At 42.1% G+C, this 26964-nt stretch overlaps 1 protein-coding gene across 3 annotated transcripts in view; it reads left to right on the top strand.

Moving 5' to 3' along the window:
- Positions 1 to 3216, top strand: part of LOC143943371 (Fc receptor-like protein 3) — an 89606-nt gene extending 86390 nt beyond the window's left edge. For all 3 annotated transcript variants that reach the window (XM_077465102.1, XM_077465101.1, XM_077465100.1), the window contains 2 exons: positions 1061 to 1159; positions 3010 to 3216. In XM_077465102.1, coding sequence (XP_077321228.1) covers positions 1061 to 1125 — 65 coding nt within the window. In that variant the 3' untranslated portion in view covers positions 1126 to 1159; positions 3010 to 3216. The remainder of the gene's footprint in view (positions 1 to 1060; positions 1160 to 3009) is intronic.
- Positions 3217 to 26964: the final 23748 nt, after the last annotated feature.

The raw sequence follows: 26964 nt of genomic DNA, 5'->3' as shown, positions 1-26964 counted from the left end.
GAGGAGAAGCTGTAGGTACTGGTCTAGCTGCATGGAGAAAACTAGGGTTGCCACTTTTTCTCCAAGCCAAACCCAAACACTTTAGAGGTGCATAGCAATTTCTATTTTTTTAGGATGCACTATAGGATAACAGACCTAGGACACCTTTAGGGGTGCCAAAGAGAATAGTAATGCGGTGCATAATTCCCTCTAACCCTCCTGTCAGGCCCTGTTCTGAGCTACATTCCTGTCTGAAAATTGTGTCTGGGTTTTGATTCATGTGTGCGGGTTTCAGTCCCCCTGAAACCCAGACTGTCCGGGTGAATCCCGGACAGGTGGCGACCCTAGAGGAAACATGCAGGAGCAAAGGATAAGGTAAGTGTGACAGACCTAGCCAGGACAGAGGCTGTTGGAGGGGACAGAATGCAAGCTTCTTGCCTTGCGAATATGGGCCCTCACATTTGGGGGAACGGTGCTCTTTGTGAGCTGTATGCCTGGGGATCCCTGAGGTGTTACTTGGATTCAGATCCATGTCCCCCCCAAAACACACAGACTCTGGATATGTATTTGCCATATTAGCAATAGACTGAATCACACTGTTGGGACACAAACTGTTAGATGCTAATGTCATCAACTCCAGCCACCTGTCTGTTGTGTAAATGAATCTGGTCTGGGTCAATGAGTAGATAATTAGCTCATGCTAATTAGGTTAGGTTTTAGTCTTCTACTGTATTATAAATACTTGACATTTTGGTTCTAATAAATCAGTCCATGTTGAGCAGCTAAGCAAGTGTCTTCTTGTTTTGTGCTTGTGAGCGGTTGGAATATCTGATATCTATATTCAGACTTAGGAAGCCGTATACTGACGGAAGCACTCAATCGGAGTGTGGGATCGGTTCCGTCAGAGTAAGAAAAAATGCTTTATCTAGCACCCTATACCTAAGCAAGTGTTTAACCATTGCAGTGTCTAGACAACCCTACTGCATGGGTGAGTTTTTGTTTTCCCTGGAGTTCAGCTTTAAAATAATTTCAGACTCAATTTTGAAGTAGAAAAGGGAATTAAAATGTAACCTACTCTTAGATTTACAGATGTCTTTCGATAACCCACCTGCATATAGTAAAGTGCCAACCCTGGAGATTGCATGACTGACTGTTAACATCACAAAGGACCAATAAAAATGTAAGTAGAACAAGGTTCTGTTTTTTGTTGTCCTTTGAGACATCTGCCCATTCTACCCTCAAAGACAAGTGACAAGGACATGCCAAAGCCGTTACACTGATCACATTCATCTGCTGAAGAGGCTTGTAGGACTGACAGTCAGACAAAGATGGTCAATCAGCAGATGTGTATATATAGTGAAATTCTCCATTCAGCAGAGATCATGTGATCAATGTCATGGCATTGGTCATCCCTTGAGCAGTACAGGATGCTGATTATTTTAGCAAAGGCTTTTTCATTTTTCAGTGTAGGTTTGTTTTGAAGCAAGCCTGAAGTTGGGTTTGGTGTAACAGGAATTTCTATGTGTATGCTCAGAATTTCTTTAGAACGCCCCAGCTCCAACAAACCTTGAAATGAGTGGTATGACCAATTTTGGCCCATCACTGAAAAGCAGGGGCATTGCTAGGTAGCAAAAAGACCAGGGGCTTCAGCCCGAAGTCCAAGGCTGGAAATGGGGGGGGGGGGGGTGCTGAGCCGTGACCTACCTGGCCTACATACACTGACCTACCTGACCTACATACACTGACCTATCTGACCTACATATACTGACGGTAGTGACCTACATACACTGACCTACATACGCTGACCTACCTACACTGACTGTAGTGACCTCCATACAGTGACCTACCTACACTGACAGTGGTGATCTACCTACAGTGACCTACCTACACTGACCTACCTACACTGACCTACCTACACTGACTTGCCTGACCCACATACACTGACATTTATATACACTGTCTGACCTACCTCAGCTCAGCCGTGGTGTGCAGAGTCACAGCAGCCGGACAGTCAGTCAGTCATCAGAGGAGGAGCCAAGGAGGAGAGGAGAGCGGCCCGCCCGAGCACCCAGCGGGGATATGGCGTGGCGGCCACATTGTAATTCCCGCCTTCTGGAGCCGGCAGCGCCTATGATGGACATCACAAGTCCTTCGGTCCCGGCATTGGACCAGTGGAACGTCCATCATAGGCGTTGCAGACTCCAGAAGGCGGGACCTGCTATGGCACTCAGCCACACTTCGGATCAGATCTGTCCCAGGGCTCGCTGCTCGGGGCTAACGGTGGAGAGCTGCATGCCTGATATTCGTGGCTTTTCGGGGTCACATTCGGGGCTTCAGCCCCTCCTAGCCACCCCCTCCCAATGCCCCTGCTGAAAAGTGTAGCCTCCCTGGCCTGAGTTCTCAGGGTCAGGATCTCACCTGGGAATCAGGGGTCCAAAATTGCATGCCGGAACACACTGGAATTCAGAGGTGTTCTATATTAAATGTGAGCCTTCATGCAGCTGGATGTGTCTACTACATAACACCAATGAATAATTCATAATTTCAGTATGTTTTAAAAATTCTTTGTATTAGCACCTTCTTTTTTTTTATTCTGGTTTTTCTAAAAAGACAAAAAAAAAATGAAAAAAGAAAAACATTCAAATACACAAAATTCCAAATTCTAATTCAAATACTAAAAAAATCTAAAATTATATTGCTTCCTTAGTTTTTTTAATTGTGTTTAATTCTTGTTTATTACCCCTGAAAATAAATATGTGGATGTGTCTGCTACATAACACCAATGAATAACTCATCATTTTAGTATGTTTTAAAAATTCTTTGTATTGGCACCTTCTTATTTTCTTCTTGTTTTTATAAAAAGACAAAAAAAAGAAAAGAAAAACATTCAAGCACTCAAAATCCCAAATTCTAATTCAAATACTAAAAAATCTAAAATGATATTGCTTACTTAGTTTTATTAATTGTGTTTTATTCTTGTTTTTTTATCCCTGCAAATAAATAAAATTTTGTCATTTTTTTTCAATACAGATATACAATTCAACCACAGGGATTCCAAGAACATAGCACTTTTCCTTAGCATGGGAAATCTTTGCATTCTTCTGCATATTATTTTCATTCAATTAAAGTATATGTAAGCTCCGTCACTAAAATCGCATTTAAGCTAAAGCATGTTGTGTAATTTACAATGTTTTAAAGTGTGAAGCTTTTATTAAAAAAAAAAAAGCTGGTCAATTCCTTCCTGTGTCATGACCTAAAGTTTGTCCAGGAAGTAAGGCAGAAGTAGTGGGGCAGTTTGAAACATCCATAAAGAAAGTGAGATATTTATATCATTTATATTATATTATTAGATATATTTATCTATTTCGAATAAATCGAAGGCTGTTTTAGTTATGCAAGCTGGAGCTGGAATTTAGAAAAAATTCGAAAAAAGGGCTACTATGCGATGCATAGTAGCCCATTATGCTTTACCTTTACAGGGAGACAAAGAGGAAGTATACCCATCAGGGTTTACTTCCTCTTTAAGGATTGGATTTAGGAAAGAAGTTAACATGGTGCATATAAGGACAATCATTTTGTCATAGTCTACAGAGTGGTATACTGGGTTTGCATGTACAATGAAAGTACAACCACAGAAGAAAGTCACTACAGTCAAATATAAAGAACAAGTAGAGAAGACCTTTCTATTGCCCTTATTAGTTTTAACTATTTCTAGTTTTATCTTTTTTTTTACTATTTTGCAAAGACTTGGACACATTCTTCATTAAACATGCTGTGTATAGCTTGTTTATAGACATGAATAATTGCAGACAGCTGTATGCAGAAGTGAGGTCCCAAATGCAGATTATCTGCATTCAACAGCCTACAACCATTCAATTCTATATATAGCTGTACACAGCACCAACCGCTCCACACACCAAAATATGGCAATGTGTTTAAAGGGGTTGTAAACCCTTGTGTGTTTTTACCTTAATGCATCCTATGCATTAAGGTAAAAACACCTGGCAGTGTTTTACTTTCCTGAGCCCCATATTTCCCTTTTGGTGGGGACGCGCTGTCCCTCTCTCCATGGGGTCCCAGCTCTTGAGTGGATAGATTGATAGCAGCGCAGCCATTAGCTCCTGCTGCTGTCAATCAAATCCAATGACATGGCCACCGGGGGGGGGCAAGTCCAGCATTCATGTCTATGGGCGCAAAAGCTGGACTTGAGAGCACACCCGCAAAGTAATCCCCAGGAGAGCACTTCTCCTAGGGGGTTATCTGATGCTGGGAGGAGTCACGAGAGCCGCAGAGGGACCCCAGAAGAAGATGTCCGGGGGCCACTCTGTGCAAAACGAGCTGCACAGTGGAATTAAGTATGATATGTTTGTTATCTTAAAAAAAAATTAAAAACAAGCCTTTACAATCACTTTAAGCTATACTGAAGAGTGCATCTTTATGCATCCGTCTATAACCAGTTTCTGCCCTATTGTCAAATGATGGCTGGGCACAAACTCTGTTGTACCGGGTAGACGGCATATTATGTCCTCCCAGAATGTGCACTGCACGTGCCAAAAGGGCCACACTGTGACGCGATCTGTCACCACAGCTGATGACAGATCACTGTACCGGGCCGCTGCAAGTACCATGTGATCACGGTGAGCAATCACAGCAGATCACATGACAATTGTAAACAACGGATGGCTTCCTTTCATGCTATCCATTGTGTACAGTTGTGTTGCTAGCTGAGCTTGGTCAAACTGATCACATGGTACAGACCGGGCCAATCACAGCCTATCTGTACCATGTGATTAGCTGTGACCAATCATAGCTAATCACAACAATACACACTGAGTGAATCAGTTCTAGTCCCTAAAAATAGTCGCTTATACACGTGGAATTCAGTAGTATAAGCAATCATGATGTGTAAAAAATAAAAAATAAAAATCTTTATCACTTCTCCAGAAGTGTTAGGCCGCGTACACACGCGGGGACTGTTCGCTCAACTTTGTTCGTCAAACAGTTTCAGCGGACAGTCCGCTCAAAATTAGGATGGACGGACTTGGCCACACACGACGAACGAACAGTCCGCTGAAACTGTGCGCGATGACGTGAACGGCACGTACGACGGGACTAGAAAACGACGTCCTATACACTGCAATGCAAACTTCGGCGTGTAAATCCTTTCTGAGCATGCGCGGAACTTAGTTTGATGAACAAGCCTACACACGAGGGGACTGTTCGCTGAAACAAAGTTTCAGCGGACAGTTTTTTGGAAATTCCGAAAAACTTTGTTCAGCAGACTGTTCGCTGAAACTGTCCGCTGAAAGCCCACACACGAGCGGACTGTCCGCCGAAACACTGTTCAGCGGACAAAGTTGAGCGAACAGTCCCCGCGTGTGTACGCGCCCTTACTCTTGTCAGTGTGGTAAAACAATTTTTTTTTTTTAAATAGTAAAAATAAAATTGAAAAATTTAAGAAACATTATTAAAATGTCCTTAATCACTTTCAGACCGGACCATTTTGCTGGCTTAAGACCAGACCACTTTTTGCGATTTGGCACTGCGTCTCTTTAACTGACAATTGCGCAGTCCTACGACGTGGCTCCCAAACAAAATTGACGTCTTTTTTCCCACAAATAGAGCTTTCTTTTGGTGGTATTTGATCACCCCTGCGGCTTTTATTTTTTGCACTATAAACAAAAAAGTGCGACAATTTTGAAAACAAGCGCATTATTTTTTACTTTTTGCTATAATAAATATTCCCCAAAAATATATTAAAAAAACATGTTTTTTCCTCTGTTTAGGCCGATACGTATTCTTCTACATATTTTTGGTTAAAAAAAATCGCAATAAGCGATTACTGATTGGTTTGCATGAAATTTATAGTGTCTACAAAATAGGGGATAGTTTTATGGCATTTTTATTAATAATTTTTGTTAACTAGTAATGACAGTGATCAGCGATTTTTATTGTGACTGACATTATGACAGACACATCAGACATTTTTGACACATTTTTGGGACCATTGTCATTTATACAGCAATCAGTGATATACAAATGCACTGATTCCTGTGTAAATGACACTGGCAGTGAAGGGGTTAACCAAGGGGTGGCAGCGTAGGGGTTAAGTGTGTCCTAGGGGTGTGTTACTAATTGTGGGGGGCTGGGCTGTGTGTTAGTGAACACTGATCTCGGCTCCAATCACAGGGAGCAGAGATCAGTGTCACTTGTTACAAGGCAGAATGGAGAGATGCTGTTTACTTCCGCATCTCCCCGTTCAGCCTCCCCGTGAGACGTTTACGGGTATCCCCGCGGTGATCGAGTCCGCAGGACCTGCAACCGGACTCACGAGGGTCCTGACCGGCATGCGCGTGCGTGATAGCAGGGTGGCAATTTCAAATAGACGTACCTGTATGCCAATTTGCCTGCCCGTGCCATTCTGCCGACGTATATCATCGTGTGCCGGTCGGGAAGTGGTTAATTGCTGCCACACCTGTTATATAATGACCCTGTGCTGCACTAGTGACCAAATGTAAAAAAAAATAAAAAATTTGTGACAAAAACAACATTAAATACACTCATTATGCCTCTTACTAAATACCTTGGACTGTCTACTTTCCAAAAAGGGGTCATTTGGGGGGATATTTGTACTGTTCTGGCATTTTCAGACCACAAGAAATGAGATAGGATGTCAGTATTGATACAGGATCAAGATTGATACATTTTCAGATGTACTGTATGCACCATAGTTTGTAGACTCTACAATTTTCCTACAGACTAAATAATAAACACTGATTTGGGTTATTTTGACCAAAGAAATGTAGCAGAATATATTTTGGCCTAAATGTATGAAGAATTTTTTTTTTTTTTTGGGCAAAATGTCATAACCCTTTTTTAAATAATCAGATTTGTTTTATTAGCAAAAATTTTTTAAACCCAGTGGTGCTTAAATACCACAAAAATGAAGCGCTGAATGACAATTCTACGGTCACACAAGGAAAGTATGGCAATGCTGAATGCCGAATATTGGCCAGGGCAGGAAGGGGGTAAAAGGGCCCGGTATTGAACTGGTCGATATGTGTACAATATACTAATATTAGCATAACAGATTACTATCATATTTTTATAATATTGGGTTTTTACATACTGTAGTTAAGGGTGAAAAAAGTCCATCCAGTTCAACCAATATATGGGGAAAAAAAATGTATACAATTCTTTATACACAGTCCAATTTGCTCCAGCAATACCTATAAGTCAGCATTAGTATCCAGTTATATTATGTGTTTTGTTAGGAATGAAGCCAGGCCTTTTTTAACCACTTCAGCCATAAAATGTTTTACTCCCTTAATGACCAGGTAATTTTTTTGCGATACGGCACTGTGTTACTTTAACTGACAATTGTGCAGTCAAACGACGATTTACCCATAAAAAATGTGTGTCCTTATTCCCCACAAATAGTGCTTTCTTTTGGTGGTATTTGATTGCCACTGCGCTTTTTATTTTTTGCGATATAAACAAAAAAAGAGCGACAATTTAGAAAAAAAAACAATATTTTTTATTTTCTGCTAAAAAAAACACATCCAATAAATTTTTTTTAAATTTTTTTTATTAATTTAGGCCAATATGTATTCTTCTGCATATTTTTGGTAAAAGAAAATCTCAATAATCATATATTGAATAGTTTGTGCAAAACTTATCGCGTCTACAAACTATAGGATATTTTTATGGCATTTTTTATTTTTTTTTGCTAGTAATGGCGGCGTTCAGCGATTTTTTTGTGGGACTGTGACATTGTGGTGGACAAATCAGACACCTAACTGACACTTTTGACACTTTTTTGGGGACCAGTGACATTATTACAGTGTATGCACTGTTACTCTACCAATGACACTGGCAGGAAAGGGGTTAACATCAGGGGTGATCAAAGGGTTAAGTGGGTGCCAAGCTGGTGCTTGCTAACTGTGTGGTGGTTGCTCTGACTGAATGAAGGCAGAGATCCGTGTTCCTGCTTAGCTTGTAAAGTAGTGAGTGTACAGCTTGTATAACAGTGCAAATTTTCTGTCCCCTCAAAATAACGCAACACATAGCCATTAATGTCTAAACTGCTGGCAACACAAGTGAGTACACCCCTAAGTGAAAATGTCCAAATTGGGCCCAAAGTGTCAATATTTTGTGTGGCCACCATTATTTTCCAAAACTGCCTTAACCCTCTTGGGCATGGAGTTCACCAGAGCTTCACAAGTTGCCACTGGAGTCCTCTTCCACTCCTCCATGACGACATCACAGAGCTGATGGATGTTAGAGACCTTGCGGTCCTCCACCTTCCATTTGAGGATGCCCCACAGATGCTCAATAGGGGTTAGGTCTGGAGACATGCTTGGCCAGTCCATCACCTTTACCCTCAGCTTCTTTAGCAAGGCAGTGGTCATCTTGGATGTGTGTTTGGGGTCGTTACCATGTTGGAATACTGTCCTGCAGCCCAGTCTCCAAAGGGAGGGGATCATGCTCTGCTTCAATATGTCACAGTACATGTTATCATTTGTGGTTCCCTCAATGAACTGTAGCTCCCCAGTGCCGGCAGCACTCATGCAGCCCCAGACCATGACACTCCCACCACCATTGTGCTTGATTGTAGGCAAGACACACTTGTCTTTGCACTCCTCACCTGGTTGCCGCCACACACTTCATACCGTATTGGACATTTTTATTTATATTTATATATTGTTGTACATTTCTTGTACTTTCCCTGTCCCACATTTTCTGTATTTGCCCCTGGTATATATATATATCAAGACCTGAGGGAAATTTGATCTCAGTCACTTGCGCCTGAACTTGTCTACATGGTCCCAGTAATCCATGTCCTTAGCCTGCTTGTCTTCAGCAAACTGTTTGCAGGCTTTCTTGTGCATCATCTTTAGAAGAGGCTTCCTTCTGGAATGACAGCCATGCAGACCAATTTGATGCAGTGTGCAGCGTATGGTCTGAGCACTGACAGGCTGACCCGTCACCCTTCAACCTCTGCAGCAATGATGGCAGCACTAATATGCCTATTTCCCAAAGACAACCTCTAGATATGACGCTGAGCATGTGCACTCACGTGTATTCAGGCTAGGCCTGTTCTGAGTGGAACCTTTCCTGTTTAACCACTGTATGGTCATGGTCACCGTGCTGCAGCTCAGTTTCAGGGTCTTGGCAATCTTCTTATAGCCTAGGTCAGTGATGGTGAACCTTGGCACCCCAGATGTTTTGGAACTACATTTCCCATGATGCTCAAATACACTGCAGAGTGCATGAGCATCATGGGAAATGTAGTTCCAAAACATCTGGGGTGCCAAGGTTCGCTATCACTGGCCTAGGTCATCTTTATGTAGAACAACAATTTCTTTGCCATGTTGAACTTCCACTGACCAGAGTGAGAGCGATAACACCAAATTTAACACACCTTCTCCCCATTCACACCTGAGACCTTGTAACACTAATGAGTCACATGACACTGAGGAGGGAAAATGGCTAATTGGGCCCAATTTGGACACTTTCACTTAGGGGTGTACTCACTTTTGTTGCCAGTGGTTTCGATATTATTGGCTGTGTGTTGAGTTATTTTGAGGGGGCAGCAAACTTACACTGTTATACAAGCTGTACACTCACTACTTTACATTGTAGCAAAGTGTCATTTCTTCAGTGTTGTCACATGAAAAGATATAATAAAATATTTACAAAAATGTGAGGGATGTACTCACTTTTGTGAGATACTGTATATTTCTTTGCACATAGTAGTGCAGCGGATCAGGCACGTTCAAATATTTTATTACCTGACAAAAGTAAAGATTAATTATAATAATGTTATAATAATAATAATTATTATATTATTGTACAAAAATATGCATACACTAAAGAAATACACAAAGTTGATCAGTAAGTTTTCAGTAGGGGCTTTTGGATTAAGTACATTTTTATTGATGATTTTTCATACAATCCTTTGGAAAATATCAGCTTTCAAAGATTTTAAATACACAATAAACAAGAATAAGGTGGTTAGTTTTACATGTGATTATAAAAGATACAGAGCCAACAAACATATTATAGAGCAATTTCAGGCAATAGGCAAAAGAAATTGATAATGGTCTGTTAATGCTATCATGTAAGTACTGTTATTGTGCTAAAATCAGAGCATTAAAGTACAGTAAAACCTTGGTTTGAGAGTAACTTGGTTTGAGAGTGTTTTTCAAGACAAGCAAAATTTTTTAATATATTTTGACTTGATATACAAGCAATGTCTTGATATACAGGTAGCGTCATGTCACAACTGAGTATAAAAGAGATGAGAGGTGCCTCTAAGTGTAGCAATATTGTTACATTTAATGAAGTTTCAACATTTAGCAACATATTGCTACACTTAGAGGCACCTCTCTTCTCTTTAATACTTCCATTTGTGGATCGACATTTATGGTTACACAACCTGGTCTGCTATAATCTTTTTTATCTGGACTATAAACTGAAGGACCTATGAATAAATGGTTGTGGAACGAATCATTTGAGTTTCCATTATTTCTTATGGGGAAATTTGCTTTGATATACAAATGCTTTGGATTACAAGCATGTTTCTGGAATGAATTATGCTTGCAAACCAAGGTTTTACTCTATATTTAAAGCTAAAACGTTTTTCAATTTCTGGTAAAGTGGGGAAAGGTTAACCCCCACCATCAGATTTTTCAGGTTTTTATTGCTGTCTGTCTCCACTGGGATATTTATTCCCCCTACTGGTCCTGGTCATCAAACAAATGAACAATTTTGAGTTGCCACAGGAACAGTATGGAAAATATGGTATAACTGCGCAAACCTAAACAAAGAGAAATAAACAGCAACTACACAAGAATGTGACAAATATTCAAATAGGATAGTGTAAATAAAGCAAAAATAATACATGTGAACTGCTAAAACATCCTCATATGCAAAAGGAAATATTAGAGTCCAACTTAGTGCAAAAAATAAATATCAAGAACCAATTAAAGTAAAAGTCCTGTGACATAAATCCAATCTTGTAAAGAAAATGTGTGTATACGTATAGAAGTTCAACAGTAGAATGCCAGTCTTTAAATGTGAGATGCAATCCAAAACTGGTGAATCCTCAAAGTGAAAGAGATTGAATACTCTTACCAGAGCAGGTGGATCCGGATGTCAGCGACACCGAATCAAATACGTATGGATATCCAGATAGGTGGCTCTCCCGGATCAAGATGAGGACCCTGGATCTCAGATGTCGTCTCCTCTTGGCTGGAATCACTTCAGCAGTATCAACCAAGCTGGAAAGGCAACTTATCTAAATAGGAACACCCCAGCAGTTCTCATCCAACCATAATGCGTGAGAAAAGAAAGAGGGAATGCTTCAATAGTGCAGGTCAAAAGAGGTAGGTTTATTAAAACCATCAAATATAAAATAATAAAATAGTGATCACTTAGAGAAATAAAAGCAATGTTGGGAGCGATAAGCCTTGCCTGACACGTTTCTTCCTAATTGGAAATCTACAGGGGCATCCACAGGAACGGTGGGTGAGGGAAAATCTTCCTATTGGAAAACATATTCTAGTGACCATTAAGTGGGGAATTTCTCTCACTTTGTAGTGATTTACTCTTGAACTTGCTGCTGTCTCTGTTTTAGAAAATTACCTTTACTAAAGGGACACAGAGAAAAACAAGTTAGTTGGCTTTACAAAAATAGTGATGGTGAATTCTATTTGAATTATGGTAAACCCAAACTTACCCGTAAATCCTAATAAAGTATATATGGGGATGAGCCCTTTTATTACATTTTGGTCATTTTTAGGGCTAATAGGATAACTACTGTCAAAAAAGACAGAAGAAGTTGGAAAAAAAAGGTTTTTAAAAAAATGACTGTAAGAAGGTATTTCCATGTGGCTTATAGGGCAATATTGAAAATACCTAAATCCTTTAAATAATGCTTGGGGATGCCATAATGCTGTGCATGGTGTTTTAGAACAGTATCATTTCCACAGACAGTCTTAGCGACAGCGTACACTTGCAGCGCATATTTAATTGTGGAATTACATTTTTTTTTTATAATTATCTAAACTTTTCTTAAAGCAGCAACATTTTTTTTTTAACCACTTAACAACCGCCCATTGCCGATTAACGGCTTCAGGGCGGTTGTTTAACTCTGAGAGGCCGTTAATTAACGGCCTCCCAGAATTCTGCTCTCGCGCGCCCCCTGGGGCGCGCACACGAGAGCATCCGTGACCGCTGGGTCCAGTGGACCCGGCGCATCACGAATCACGGTAAACGGCCGCTCATCGCCGCCGTTTACCACGTGATCGCTCCGTCAAATGACGGAGTGATCACTTGTAAACAAGCCGGCGTCATGTTATGACGCCGGTTCCTCCCTCCCCCTCTCTGTACCGATCTGTACAGCGGAGGGGGAAGAGATCGGTGTCAGCAGCGATGTGGGCTGCATCTGCAGTGCCCACATCGCTGCTCACCGAAAATGAACCCCTCAAATCCCTGCAAATACTCTGCATTACTCTGCAATTCCCTGCAAATACTCTGCATTACTCTGCAATTCCCTGCAAATACTCTGCATTACTCTGCAATTCCCTGCAAATACTCTGCATTACTCTGCAATTCCCTGCAAATACTCTGCATTACTCTGCAATTCCCTGCAAATACTCTGCAATTCCCTGCAAATACTCTGCAATTCCCTGCAAATACTCTGCAATGCCCTGCAACACTCTGCATTGCCCTGCAACACTCTGCATTGCCCTGCAACACTCCGCATTGCCCTGCAACACTCCGCAATGCCCTGCAACACTCCGCAATGCCCTGCAACACTCCGCAACGCTCTGCAATACCCTGCAACACTCTGCAACACTCTGCAACACCCGCCAATACCCTGCAACACTCTGCAATGCTCTGCAACCCCTGCCGATACCCTGCAACACTCTGCAATGCTCTGCAACCCCCGCCGATACCCTGCAACACTCTGCAATGCTCTGCAACCCCCGCCGATACCCTGCAACACTCTGCAATGCTCTGCAACACCCGCCAATACCCTGCAACACTCTGCAATGCTCTGCAACACCCGCCAATACCCTGCAATGCTCTGCAACGCAGTACTCTGCAACACCATGCTCTGAGATACCCAGCCATAGTCGGTGATACCCTGCAATACCCAGCCATAGACATCTCCCGCCGCCCTCCGCCCTCCGGTGCTTCTACCGAATCGCTAATACGATCAAAGCCAGAATCTTTTTTTTTTCAGGCTTCCCAGCTTAGAGGTGAGATGTGGGTCTTATTGACCCCACATCTCACTGTAAAGAGGACCTGTCATGCCATATTCCTATTACAAGGGATGTTTACATTAGGAATAAAAGTGATCGAAAAAAATGTCAAACTAAAATAAATAAAGTAAAATGAACAATAAAAAAAAATGTTTTTTTTAAAGCGCCCCTGTCCCCATGTGCTCGCATGCAGAAGCAAACGCATGCGTAAGTCCCGCCCACATATGAAAACGGTGTTCAAACCACACATGTGAGGTATCGCTGCGAACGTTAGAGCGAGAGAAATAATTCTAGCCCTAGACCTCCTCTGTAACTCAAAACATATAACCAGTAAAAAAAATGTAAATCGTCGCCTATGGGGATTTTTAAGTAGCGACGTTTGCCGCCATTCCACGAGCGTGTGCAATTTTGAAGAGTGACATATTAGGTATCTATTTACTCAGCGTAACTTCATCTTTCACATTATGCAAAAATTGGGCTAACTTTACTGTGTTTTTTTTTTTTTTAAGCACAAAACTGTTTTTTTTCCAAAAAAAAGCATTCGAAAAATTACTGCGCAAATACCGTGCGAGATAAAAAGTTGCAAAGACCACCATTGTATTCTCCAGGGTGTTTGCTAAAAAAACATATAAAATGTTTTGGAGTTCTATGTAATTTTCTAGCAAATAAATGATGATTTTTACATGTAGGAGAGAAATGTCAGAATTGTCCTGGGTGCTCCAGAACACCTGATGGCGCTCCATGCATGTTGGGCCTCTGTATGTGGCCACGCTGTGTAAAAGTCTCACACATGTGGTATCACCGTACTCGGGAGTAATAGCAGAATGTGTTTTGGGGTGTAATTTGTGGTATGCATATGCTGTGTGTGAGAAATAACCTGATAATATGACAATTTTGTGAAAAAAAAAAAAAAAGTAAAAAGAATCTTGATTTTGCAAAGAATTGTGGGAAAAAATGACAACTTCAAAAAACTCATCATGCCTCTTACTAAATACCTTGGAATGTCTTCTTTCCAAAAAGGGGTCATTTGGGGGGTATTTGTACTTTTCTGGCATGTTAGGGTCTCAAGAATTGAAATAGGCCGTCAGTCCTTCAGGTGTGATCAATTTTCAGATATTGGCACCATAGCTTGTGGACTCTATAACTTTCACAAAGACCAAATAATATCCACCAATTTGTACTTATTTTTACCAAAGATATGTAGTAGTATAAAATTTGGCCAAAATTTATGAAGAAAAAATTACTAATCTGCTAAATTTTCTAACAGAAACAAAGAAAAATTCGTTTTTTTACAGAATTTTCGGTATTTTTTCTTTTATAGCACAAAAAAAAAAAAACCCAGCGGTGATTAAATACCACCAAAAGAAAGCTCTATTTGTGTGAAAAAAAGGACAAAAATTTCATATAGGTCCAGTGTTGCATGACTGAGTAATTGTCATTCAAAATGCGAGAGCACCGAAAGCTGAAAATTGGTCTGGTTATTAAGGGTGTTTAAGTGCCCAGTGGTCAAGTGGTTAAAGTTAGCAGCTACAAACACTGTAGCTGCTGACTTTTAACAAGGATACTTACGTGTCTTGGGAGCCCACAATGTCGCCCCACAATGTCGCCCCCATGCGCCACCATTCCAACTAAGGGAAACCGGCAGTGAAGCCTTGCCTCCCGCAGCACTTTTGTGAATGGCCAATTTGTCTTCTGGGGGACACACAGGTCTCAGAAGACAACAGCGGTGCTTGCCAACGAAGAGGATGTGAAGTCATTTTAGCAGTAACACATCCCTTTTCATCAAATGGTAATACATTCTTTTTAACTGTCAGATTCCAGTATTGCTATGCCTGCCTTGTTCTCGTGATACTGAACTGTCCTACTGCTGGCCAATGTCAGACAAAACCCAGAAGACAACAGTGGTGCTTGCCGACGAAGAGGACGTGACATCCTGGGCCGCGGCCAGGCCAAATCAGAAGTACACTTGTATTTCCAAAAAGGTACTATTGAGAAAAAAATATATATCCAAAAAAGAGGGATGGAGAGGTAGTCTTTCATTTAAAACAACCTCTCAAAAGTGGGTAGACCTCCACTTTAAGTCATTTTAGCAGTAACATCCCTTTTCATCAAATGGTAATACATTCTTTTTAACTGTCAGATTCCAGTATTGCTAAGCCTGCCTTGTTCTCGTGATACAGAACTCTCCTACTGCTGGCCAACGTCAATCAAATATTTTAAGAATGAAGAGACCATAGATGATACTGTAGTGTAAAAATTGGCCAGCAACAGGATAATATTAAAAAATAGTGGGTGCATACAAATCTGTTAATCGTGATTAACAAATAAATAGTACCTCGTAGCGCTGGTGCTGTGTGAAAAATTAATTCACTCAACCTATCTAACAAATCTTACTTTGTGCTAATTATACAAATACACACACTAAGGTCACATACAAAGGCGGAAGGAGGTGCTGGACGGAAGGGACGGTAGTAGCAGGCTGAGGTGCCCTATTCAAACTGCATATCTGCTGTGTGGAATCAGGCAGGAGACGCAAGAAAGGGTGAGAGAAAGCAATTATGCTATCTGCTTAACAAGTGTCCGCTGTGATCACCAATGCCTTAGAGTACAGTGTGATGTTACTGAAGATTGAAGTGTTTTGATGTGGCTTTGGAGTGCTTTCTTTCATATTGTTCATGTGAGTGCATAAATGAGTGGATTATTTTAAATTAAAGTGTGTTGACAGTATTGCACTATTGGGGGGTCTCTTTTCTTTTGAGGTTTTTGTGAGATATACCCATAAAAGTTTTTAAAGGAGAATGCCCAGAGATTGGTAATTGAACATCTGATATCATCTCGTGAGAGATTTAATGCTCTACTAGCCTAGCACGAGAGTGCAAGGCTCAGCAGCTGGTGAGTGCTCCTATGAGGGGGGTCACAATCACTGATGGTGTGGTGAAGGATTTAAGAAAACTGTTTGGACACTGAATAGTTTCTCACACGAATAGAGGGATTATTGCTGGAAGACTTGCAATCACCTCTGGGTGACGGACTATATTGCTTCACTTATTTATTTATATATATATATATATATATATATATATATATATATATATATATATATATATATATTAAAACATTTTTGGGGAATTGCAGATCACACTGTCATTCACAATATTTCATGTATAAGAAATTGTATATGCTATATTTATGTTCACTGTTAGGAGTGGATATTTGCAATATTTTTTTGTATGTGTATTTGTATAATAAGCACAAAGAAAGATTTGTTAGATAGGTTGAGTGAATTAATTTTTCACACAGCACCAGCGCTACGAGGTACTATTTATTTGGTAATCACGATTAACAGATTTGTATGCACCCACTATTTTTTATAATCATACATTTAAGTAGCAGCTAAAGATTTAGTGTGAGTGTTTGTTGTAAGTGCAGTGATGATACACTAAGGAGGCGGTTTAATTTGTGTGTATTCATTTGTAATAAACAGGATAATATTAACAAGGGAGAGTTAACTGAAACTTACAAGAGAAAAAGAGTACAGGCAGACCAAAGCAGTAGTTTTACTATAAGAATTAGGATACTGCAGAGGATACAGCATTGTAAAACTGGCCAGCAACCAGTGGCGGCTGGTGGGATTTTCTTCTGGGGGGCAGCAAACAACCAGCACCACCTCCCCTGCAGGCGGCGTGACACTGGTGTATCCCTCTGCACCAGGGGCGGCCACAGGGTTCACAGCACTGTCAGCCAGCACTCCCCTGAGTGGTCCAGCACTTATTATGCGGTGGACTGTGTCCTCCTCTCTTCTCCTCTCCTGCTGTGTCCTCCTGGAAGCGGCAGCGGCAGGTCCGGCTCCAGCGTGTCTCCTCTTCCACAGCGCTAGGCATCCAATAGGATCATGTGGTGCTTTGGCTTTGGAGATCATGTAACCCGGGAGAAAAGGATTATACGTATTATTCCTTGGTTCACGATACACAAATGCGAGACTGGACTACATACTTTTAGAACACGAAATACTGGAAAAGTTAGTAAAAGTTCAGTTAGGAAACATTATTCTATCGGACCATGCTCCGGTGATAGTTAAAATTAGACAGTGTGAAAAGGAGCCTAGAAAAGGGACCTGGAGACTCAATGAGGCTCTGATTGAGAACGAGGAAATTGAGAACAGTATAAAAATAGAGATAGAACAATATTTTAAAATAAACGATACAACAGAAGTCTCCAAAGCAACTCTATGGGAAGCACATAAAGCCCTAATTCGAGGGAAATTAATTTGTATAGGTTCCAGAAAAAAAAAGAAAGCGAAATAAGATATAATAATTTAAAAAAATAACTCCATGAGTTAGAAGAAAAACATAAGAGACATCTAGGTAAAAATATATATAAGGAGATCACTCAAAAACGTACACAATTAAATGACCTGATAGAACAAAAACAAAGAAATGTGTATAAAAACCTAGTTAAGGAAAGATACCCGTGGGGGTACAAGATGGGGAAACATTTGGCAAGATTAGCATGGGAAAAAAAAGCCTTAAACTATATTGAAAAGATTAAAGACGAGCACGGGGAATTGAAATTCAGAACATCGGAGATAGCAAAGGCCTTCAAAACATATTATAAAGCCTTATATTCAATAAGAAGTACAGAGACAGGTGAACAAAAGGGGATTAGGAAAGTTAAAATTCAAGATTATCTAAGGGAAACAGATATACCTAAAATAACAGAAGAAATGGCTAAAAGTTTAGAGGAACCTATTAGGCCAGATGAAATATATAAAGCAATAAAGGAAACACCGAATGAGAAAAGCCCAGGCCCGGATGGCTTTACAATTAGGTATTATAAGAAATTTAAACAGCAATTGGTCCCCAAACTATGTAAATATTGAAATAGTCTGGGTGAAGACGAGGTCATGAGGAAAGAGTCGTTATTGGTAAACATAACAGTAATACCAAAACCAGGCAAGGATAAATCCATTTGTTCCAATTGCCGGCCTATAGCTTTGCTGAACACTGACACAAAGCTATATGCGAAGGTATTAGCAACAAGAGTAAAAAATCTGATGCCGGAACTAATTAATAGGGACCAGGTAGGGTTCATCCCAGGCAGGGAGGGACGAGACAATAGCCTGAGGACTTTGCTTCTTATAGGTAAAGAAAAGGAAAATAAACCCCCAATGGTATTAATTTCTATCGATGCTGAAAAGGCATTCGATAGAATAAATTGGTGTTTCATAATAGAAACCCTCCGGAATATAGGCCTAGGCCCAAAGATGCTGAAATGGATAAATAATTTATATACACAACCAACAGCTAGAGTGGGGGTAAATGGGAGTATGTCATCCTCCTTTGAAATGTTAAACGGGACAAGGCAGGGTTGCCCACTTTCGCCCCTTTTATATGTGATCGTCCTGGAGCCATTTTTGGCAAAGATTCGAAATAACATAAATATAGGTGGGGTCACGCTGGGGGGAGAAGATCATAAAGTGGCGGCATATGCGGATGACATACTCCTATATATAACTAAACCACGATTGTCCTTACCTAGCTTAATAAAAGAATACGGTGCTCTCTCAAATTTTAAAATAAATCCTATAAAAACAGTTATATTCAATATAGGCTTAGATAATAAGGAAGAAAAGTTATTACAACAGGAATACCCCTTTACATGGGAAAAAAAAGAAATAACATACTTAGGTATAAAAATAACAAAGACGGCCCAAGAGCTATATCAAGCTAACTATATCCCACTAGTAAATTAAATCAAAACAGTGTTAAGGAACATAAAAAAGGGATCAATCTCATGGATGGGTAGAATTAATATTTTGTTTACAAACGTTTTTTATTAGAGAGTATAATGACATGTACAAGAGAAAGGTCAATGAGTACAAATGCTTGCATAGAGAATAGCATACAGAGACACATCAGTAATACCATTAACGCACAGAAAAGTTGAAATTTGATATGCTAATCCCAACCTGGTGATATCAAAAAGAAATTCTGGGGAGCAGAAGTACATCATTGAGAAAAAAAAACACAAAAGAGAGAGAAGAGTAGGAAGAGAAAAGAAAAACCAAAAGATAACAAAAATGCTACCACAAGTGAGTGCTATCAGACGTGTTCACATACCCTGCCATTAGGCACTGTGCCCAGCTGAACTGTCAGGCCTAGAGGCTGTCCATTGAAGAGACGACCAAACGGCCCATTTTTTATCAAAAATATGCATGGAGTCCTGCAAAGTGTGGTGTAAGCGCTCCATGAGTTTAATCGACTCCATGCGTTGCAGAACTTCCCAGGGGACTACCGGGGATCTCCAGTGTAATGCTACTGTCCAATGAACAGCATTGACAAGTGTATGAGCTAATTTCTGTGCCGGGGGAGTTAGTCCCGGGATGTCGGCAAACAAAAGGCCAATCCGGCATGAGATATCAATATTAGATCCCGTAATCTGGAGCAATTTATCAGCCACCCGCTGCCAAATGGGCTGTAGTACTCCACAGCTCCAAAAGATATGGGAGAAGGAACCAGCCTCCGGACATCCACGAAAGCAACTCCCCGGGACCAGCGGGCTAAACTTGTGTAATCTAGAGGGGGTGTAATACCATCTTGTGTGTAGTTTTAGAGCAGTTTCCCTGACTGCCAATGATTTCGTGCATTTACGCATATTCGTAATCATATCCTCCCACTCCTCAGAGGTTATTTCAAATCCAATCTCCCTCTCCCAACTTAGCATAGCGTGAGATTTATCCGGTAGCTGCACCTCCCCGAGAGATCGGTACAACCAGGAGATATTGCCCCGATCCCTGGACGAGGACCTACAGATCCTTTCAAAGGCATTAGGAGGGGGAAGTCTCCCCTTCAGGTAATGAGAGGTGTAGAAGTGCCGAACCTGTAAATATTTATAAAAATCCTCTCTGGGTAACCCGAACTGTTCTTGGAGATAAGCAAAGGTGCTAAAGGGAGGCTCTTGGGAAAGGGCCTCAAGGGTAACCAGGTCTCTCCGAGACCAGCCCTCAAAGCTCTCAGGTGATGAAAAAGCCGGTGGGAATCTGGGGTCACCCATAAATGAGGCCAGGCCGGGGCAGGATGGACACAGGGCATAACGTTTTTTGTATAGAGACCAAAGTTGAAGGGATTGTGCAACCACTCCGTTCAAGGCGGCTAATTGTTTGGGCCGAACCCCATCAATTCACAAGAGGCCCGGGAGGTAAAATGGGCTCACCGAGGATCTCTCAAATTGGATCCATGGGACCGTAACCGGGGGATAATGCCACTGCGCCAGCTGCACCAGCCTAGCTGCAAGGTAGTATAACCACAGATGAGGGAGCCCCAGACCCCCACGGTCCGCTGGCCTGAAAAGAAGCGTCTTGTGCAGTCTAGGTTTTTTGTTCCGCCAAACGAACCGATTGATCTCCTTCTGAATACCATCAATCGTATTACAGTAGACATATAAGGGAAGTGCTCTAAAAAAAAAAAAAAGTTTCGGAAGGATAGTCATTTTGATAGCCTGGATCCTGCCCAAAAAGGAAATCTGATAACTGTCCCATGACCGCAATAATTGTGTAATGCATGCAGAGGCTTTGGGATAATTCGCATAATAAAGTTTTGGGAGGGAGGTGGCCAACTTAATACCCAAGTATGGTAATGAGTCGCTGCATAATGTAAAACCAAAGCTCGCCTGTATGCCAGCAAGAGTATCCTTGGGGATATTGATTGGAAGGGCCGCACATTTAGCAAGGTTGACCCCCAGACCCGACATGCCATAGAAAGAATTCAACAAAGGGATTAGGTTTGGCAGTGAGACCACAGGGTCAGATAAAAATAAAAGTACATCGTCAGCATACATACTCAAAGTAAAAACCTGATCACCCCTAGTATATCCCTTAATGTCTGGGTGCAGACATATCGCCCTGGCAAACGGCTCCACCGCCAGGGCGAATAGCAGGGGAGAAAGAGGGCATCCCTGCCTGGTCCCCCTACCAAGCGGAAAATACTCCGAGGAACACCCAGGGAGTTTAATTCGGGTGCGGGGGCGATGGTACAGAGCCCTAAAGCCGTGCACAAAAGCTCCCCCGAACCCAAATCTGGACAGGACGGATTCCAGGTATGGCCAGGTAACGCTATCAAACGCTTTGTGAATATCTAAGCTTAACAGTAATACTTTTTTAGAGAATAGATTGGCGTCCTGAATAATATTGGTGGTTAAACGGATATTGTCTGTAATTTGGCGAGAGGGGATAAATCCTGTCTGGTCAGGGGATATCAGAGTGGGGATAATATTAGAAAGTCTATTTGCCAAAAGGCGGCCGAATAATTTCAAATCGTTATTAATAACAGAAATTGGTCTATAATTTTGGGGGAGGGAGTGATCTTTGTTCGGTTTGGGGATCAAGGACATGTTCGCGAGAAGCATGTCCTCGGGGAAAGTGTGGCCTTTTAAAACATAATTGAACAATTTCACTAAATAGGGAAGTAGTTGGGGTGAAAATTTTTTATAATATGTAGAAGTGAATCCGTCCGGTCCTGGGGCCTTAGAGGGTTTCAGTGAAGAAATTATTGTCTGGAGCTCCTCAGCATTGCAAGGGGCATTCAAAGACAATGTTTGCTCCACCGTTAGCGAGGGGAGGGGAAGGCTATCCAGCCAGTCCTTTACGGATGGACCAGGCAAGGGGGTCGGAGCCGCCAACAAGTCCCTGTAAAATTTGGAAAACAGTCCCAAAACTTCAGTAGGATGGGTGACCAATTCTCCCCTACCATTTCTAAGTTTGTATGTGTGAGGTGGTCTCATAGTGGCATTCAACTTCCTGGCAAACATCGCAGAAGCCGAGTTACTGTGCAATAAAAATTTGGCTCTTGACCACCTTAACGCCTTCTCCGTCTGCTCAGAGAGAAGTGTGTCGAGTTCCGCTCATTTAGTCAAAATCTGTGCAAATATGTCTGGGGAATGTGAGAGGCCATGCGTGTGATAAAGTTTCGCCAATTCCTCAGTGATTCTGGAGATAGCATGTAGTCTCTGTTTTTTCTGCGTGGCTGCCAAAGAGATCAGACGACCCCTGAGAACCACCTTATGGGCGGCCCACAGGGTTGAAGGGGAGATGTCATCAGTGGCGTTTAATGAAAAATATTCATCAATGTGTTCGGCAATCTCTGTCACCAGGGCCGGGTCAGAGAGCATGGAGTCGTTAAGGCGCCAGGAGGCTTGGGACGGGGCAATACCAATGTGTGCCACCGAGAACGACACCACTTGGTGATCCGACCAGGGGCATGGGATAATGCAAGCCTTAGATGAATTAGCTAACAGTACTGGGGTACTGAAAATATAGTCTAGTCTAGAATAGTTGTCATGAGGATGGGAGTAGAACGTATAGTCTCTGGCTCCCACATTATGGGCACGCCATGTGTCAAGTAATTGATGGGAACTGAGCAGACGGACAAGGGATCTCGGAAAGGCATTAGCAGTACTCACCACTCGGCTTCTGTCCAGCTTAGAATGTGCCACCAAGTTGAAGTCGCCACCTAGCAACAAATGGGGAGAAAGGTACCTGTCCAAAATCTGGAAAAAAGAAATAAAAAAAGAAGCCTGCGAGGTGTTGGGAGCATAAATATTAGCCAATGTGATCCCCTTACCATTCAGCAAACCCTGAAGGATGATAAACCTACTAGAGGGATCCTTATAGAAGTGTTTAACCTCAAACTGTACCGAATTTCTAATGAAAATAGCAACCCCCCTAGATTTCGAACTAAAAGTGGTGAAATAATGTTGCCAATAATGTCGGTCAAAGAATCGTGGGTGATTTGCTTCAGAGAAGTGCGTTTCTTGCAGGAACAATATATCCCCCCCAACATGTCTATAATGCCTAAATGCTTTCCTGCGTTTATGGGGAGCATTAAAGCCCTCCACATTGTGGGAAACTATTTTGAGACCCATGGCAGGAGAAAGATAAACGCTAGTGTGAGATAAAAGCCATTACGTAAGTACGAAATAGGTCCCAGGGTAGTATGGCCCACCAGGGGAGAACCCGTAATCAAAGTCCCCCCTACTGGGTCAAACACATATCCCACAATGCAGGCATTTGATAATAAGCAAGTTAGGGGCACAATGCGATACATTCCAGGGTGGCAGGGCACCCAAAACCAATCATAACATATATTCCCTTGTGGTAAGAGACAAAATAAATAAAAAATAAAACTGAAGAAGAAAAAAAACAAAGCAGTAGTAGAATACCATGGCTTCGGGGGTATACCAGAAACCAAACACAACTCGTTGGTACCCCCGACAGAAAAACAAACAGTCATAAGTCAAACGGACTCTAAAGTCCAATGCTCTATTTATGAAGCACTGTCAAACTAGGAAGCAGTGCAGTCCCAGAACCCCGGGCCCAAGATCCGGGACCCGAGTCCTGAAAACGGTAGAGACTGGGGCTACCAGTCACTAATAATGTAGAGCAGGGGGACACTCAAGCGGGAGCAGTGAGAACAGTTCAGGCGTAGATGGCGCCGACCACGTGAAACCAAATGAAAAAGTGCTTAAGATATATAAAAAAGAAAAAATTGTTATAAAATAGTGGGAAACTCTGTAATAATGCTGGAAGGACCACATAGAATTGCAGAAGAGGGAGCTCAATCCTCAAGGAGATCTTCAAAGATGTTCACATTTGTAGGTCACGGAGCTCTTGACGCTGTCGCCTGCGGTCCCTCTGGGGTGAAGGAGTAGCCCAAATAGGCGAAGGGCGAGGGGTGGACGGAAGCCTCTGCGGTTGTTCAGGAGCCAAAAGACCAAGTTTAATAAGCAATTCCTTTCCACCTTGTAAAGTGGTGACTGTATGGGTCGTTCCGTTGTGAGGGACTTGCAATTTGAAAGGAAAACCCCAGCGGTACCTGATTCTCGCCGTTTGCAGGGCAGAGGTAACTTCCTTGAGGTTCCTCCGTTTTTCCAAGGTTGCTGGGGACAGGTCAGGGAAGATTTGGACTCTCACTCCATCTAGTTGAATGTTAGGGGTATTGCGGGATGCACGTAGAATTTCCTCCTTAATGAGAAAGTCCTTAAGACACAATACAATGTCTCTAGGCGGCTTGTCATCAGGGGGTTTAGGCCGCAAAGCCCTGTGAATCCTGTCGCAGGCAAATGCGTTTTCCGGGGAGTCCGGTAAAAGGGACATAAATAGCCTCTTTATTGCTGGAATCAGATCCGTGGTCTGCTCCGGGACCCCTCTCACCCTGAGGTTATTGCGCCTATTTCTATTGTCCAAATCTTCGAGATTAGACTGTAACTGAGTAACAGTGTCAGAAATGGAGTCATAATCCCTGCGTAGGTCCGAATATGCCAGGTGCAGTTCATCGTGCTTAGCTTCTAATAAGTCTGTCCTCCCTCCCAGCGCTGCCAGTTCCTGTGTCAGTGTATTAGTAGACTTATGAAGTTCAACTTGGAACTTATTGGCCAGCTTTTTATACATGGCAGAGAGGCTAGCATCCAGCTCTGCCTTAGTGAGGTACACAGCGTACTCACTTGATGGTGTTGAGGATGCCGGAGGGAGATTTGGGCCTGGCGTGGCTGCTGAAGCTTGCGGAGGCTGGGCGCCATTTTGCGACATCTCGCTCTGTTCCCTCGTCCGGAGAAGGTAAGTTGTTAGGGACTTCTGAGTAGCTTTCCCACGTCGGGCTTTGTGTGTCGGCGTGCACCTCTGAATCCCCAAGGGGTATAGGCTGCAGAGGATCGGAATTGCGGGCTGAAAGTGATCGTATTCTCACCGGCTCACGGAGCTCTCACTCCATGCGTCCTCTCCTCACCGCGCCGCGCATGCGCCCCGGGTAGAATTAATATTTTGAAAATGGTGGTTTTACCAAAAATCACCTATAAACTCCAAATGCTTCCAATTAATATTCCAAATAGTTTTTTTTTAAAATAATAAAAAAAATGTTCTTAAAATTTATATGGCAAAATAAAAAACCGAGGATAAATTATAATATACTAACTAGGAAAAAAAAAGTGGAGGGATGGCATTGCCAGACATTTATAGATACTACATTGCAATCACTTTGGCGAGATTGGTGGAATGGGCTAATGTAGATACTGAAAAGAGGTGGGTAAAAATTGAAGAATCACTTATTGGTACACAATTACAAAAAAATATTTGGATCCCGGCAAAATTTAGAATAGGTAGTAACAAGGCACATGAAATCACTTTAACGACACTTAAATTATGGGACGCACTACACCGGAGAAATAAATGGGTAAATAATTCTCCATTAATTGCACTAGAGGGCACAGATTTTTTTATCCCAGGAAAGGGCACACAACTAGGTAAACAAATGAAAAATACACAATTAAAAGATATCACTTTTGGAGGTGACCTGATGTCAAAACAAGATATAATAAAGAAGCATAGTTGGCAAAACCTAAAAGAGTGGGATTATCTACAGGTTCAACATTTTGTTAATTCAATCCCAAAACCTATAAGGGATGAGAATACTTTAACACCAATAGAAAAGCTTTGTAATTCCAAAGTAAAAGTAAAGCACTGTATGTCAAGAGTATACAAACTTCTTTCAGAAATAGAGGTACGAGAAGGTATACCAGCTATAGCAAAATGGGAACAGGATATGGGTATTAAAATAGATGAGAGGCAGATGGTGGAGGCAGTATATAGGCAGGTATCAAATACAACGTCTAGGGAAGTTAATTATAAGTGTATGATGAGATGGCATCTGACACCGGATAGACTACATAGAATAGAGCCCTCTAGATCCATCAGTGCTGGAGGGAATGTAAATTACCTGGAACAGCATTCCACATATGGTGGGAATGCCCAGAGATAAAGCAATATTGGTATAAGATATTAGCCTATATAGAAATAATAACAGGGGAAAAAATACCATGTTGTCCGTGGGAATGTTTGTTTTATGGGGTAGAAGAAAAAAGGGGTAAGCAACATATAAAAAATAGAACAAAAAAAAACAAAAAACGTTAGTACCCTATTTGCTAAATGCGGCAAAAGCTCTGATACCGGTTCCGGTTCCGGCGCCACATGAGGAGGAGGTGATTGCCCTCAGCTCCCATGTCCTTCCTTACAAATCCTGCCTAACATACCGGCCCAGGCCTCGGGGAGAACCCACACTACCTCGCGGACGGGTGAGACATTATGGATCGCTTCGTAGAGCGATTGTACGCTAAAGCGGCCTCGGCGGGCCTCCCTCCCGCGGGAGAGACACACACGGCCAACATGGCGGCCGCGCCGCCCTTACAAGAGCAGGCCTCGCTACCTCCGGGACCCCTGGCTCAAACAGCGCTTATCCAGGCTGACCCTGCATCACCTGAGGGAATAGCACAAGCTTTAGTTCTTCTGCTGGGTCCTACACTCGCTGCTACGGTAGACGCAGCGGTCAACAGAGGGCTGGAGCAGCTTCACTTAGAAGTCCGGGCCCAGGCACAGAGACTGCAGCATGCAGAGGAACGTATCTCGGCACTTGATATGTTGAATCCCTGAGCACTGACATGGAACACTCGGCCGTGGCTGACCTATCATCTTCCCATTCTGCGGGCAAATCAGCTGTGCCTCCTAAGCCTCAGCGCAGCCCCACGAACCCTCCATATAAACGCTTTAGAGTCACGCCTAAGGATGACCGTTCAGGACACGGCTGACAATCTTCGGTACACCTACCTTTCTACAGTTTTACGGAAAGCTAGGGGGTGAGGATTTGCTTTTATATTGGATCTCCCTCTT

Source organism: Lithobates pipiens, unplaced genomic scaffold (assembly GCF_037356315.1).
Source record: "Lithobates pipiens isolate NorthernLeopardFrog02 unplaced genomic scaffold, aLitPip1_a1.2 Scaffold_30, whole genome shotgun sequence".
In the NCBI taxonomy this organism is placed as follows: Eukaryota; Metazoa; Chordata; class Amphibia; order Anura; family Ranidae; genus Lithobates; species Lithobates pipiens.
The sequence above is the reverse complement of the archived record's forward strand: the minus strand, read 5'-3'. Positions and strand labels throughout refer to the sequence as shown.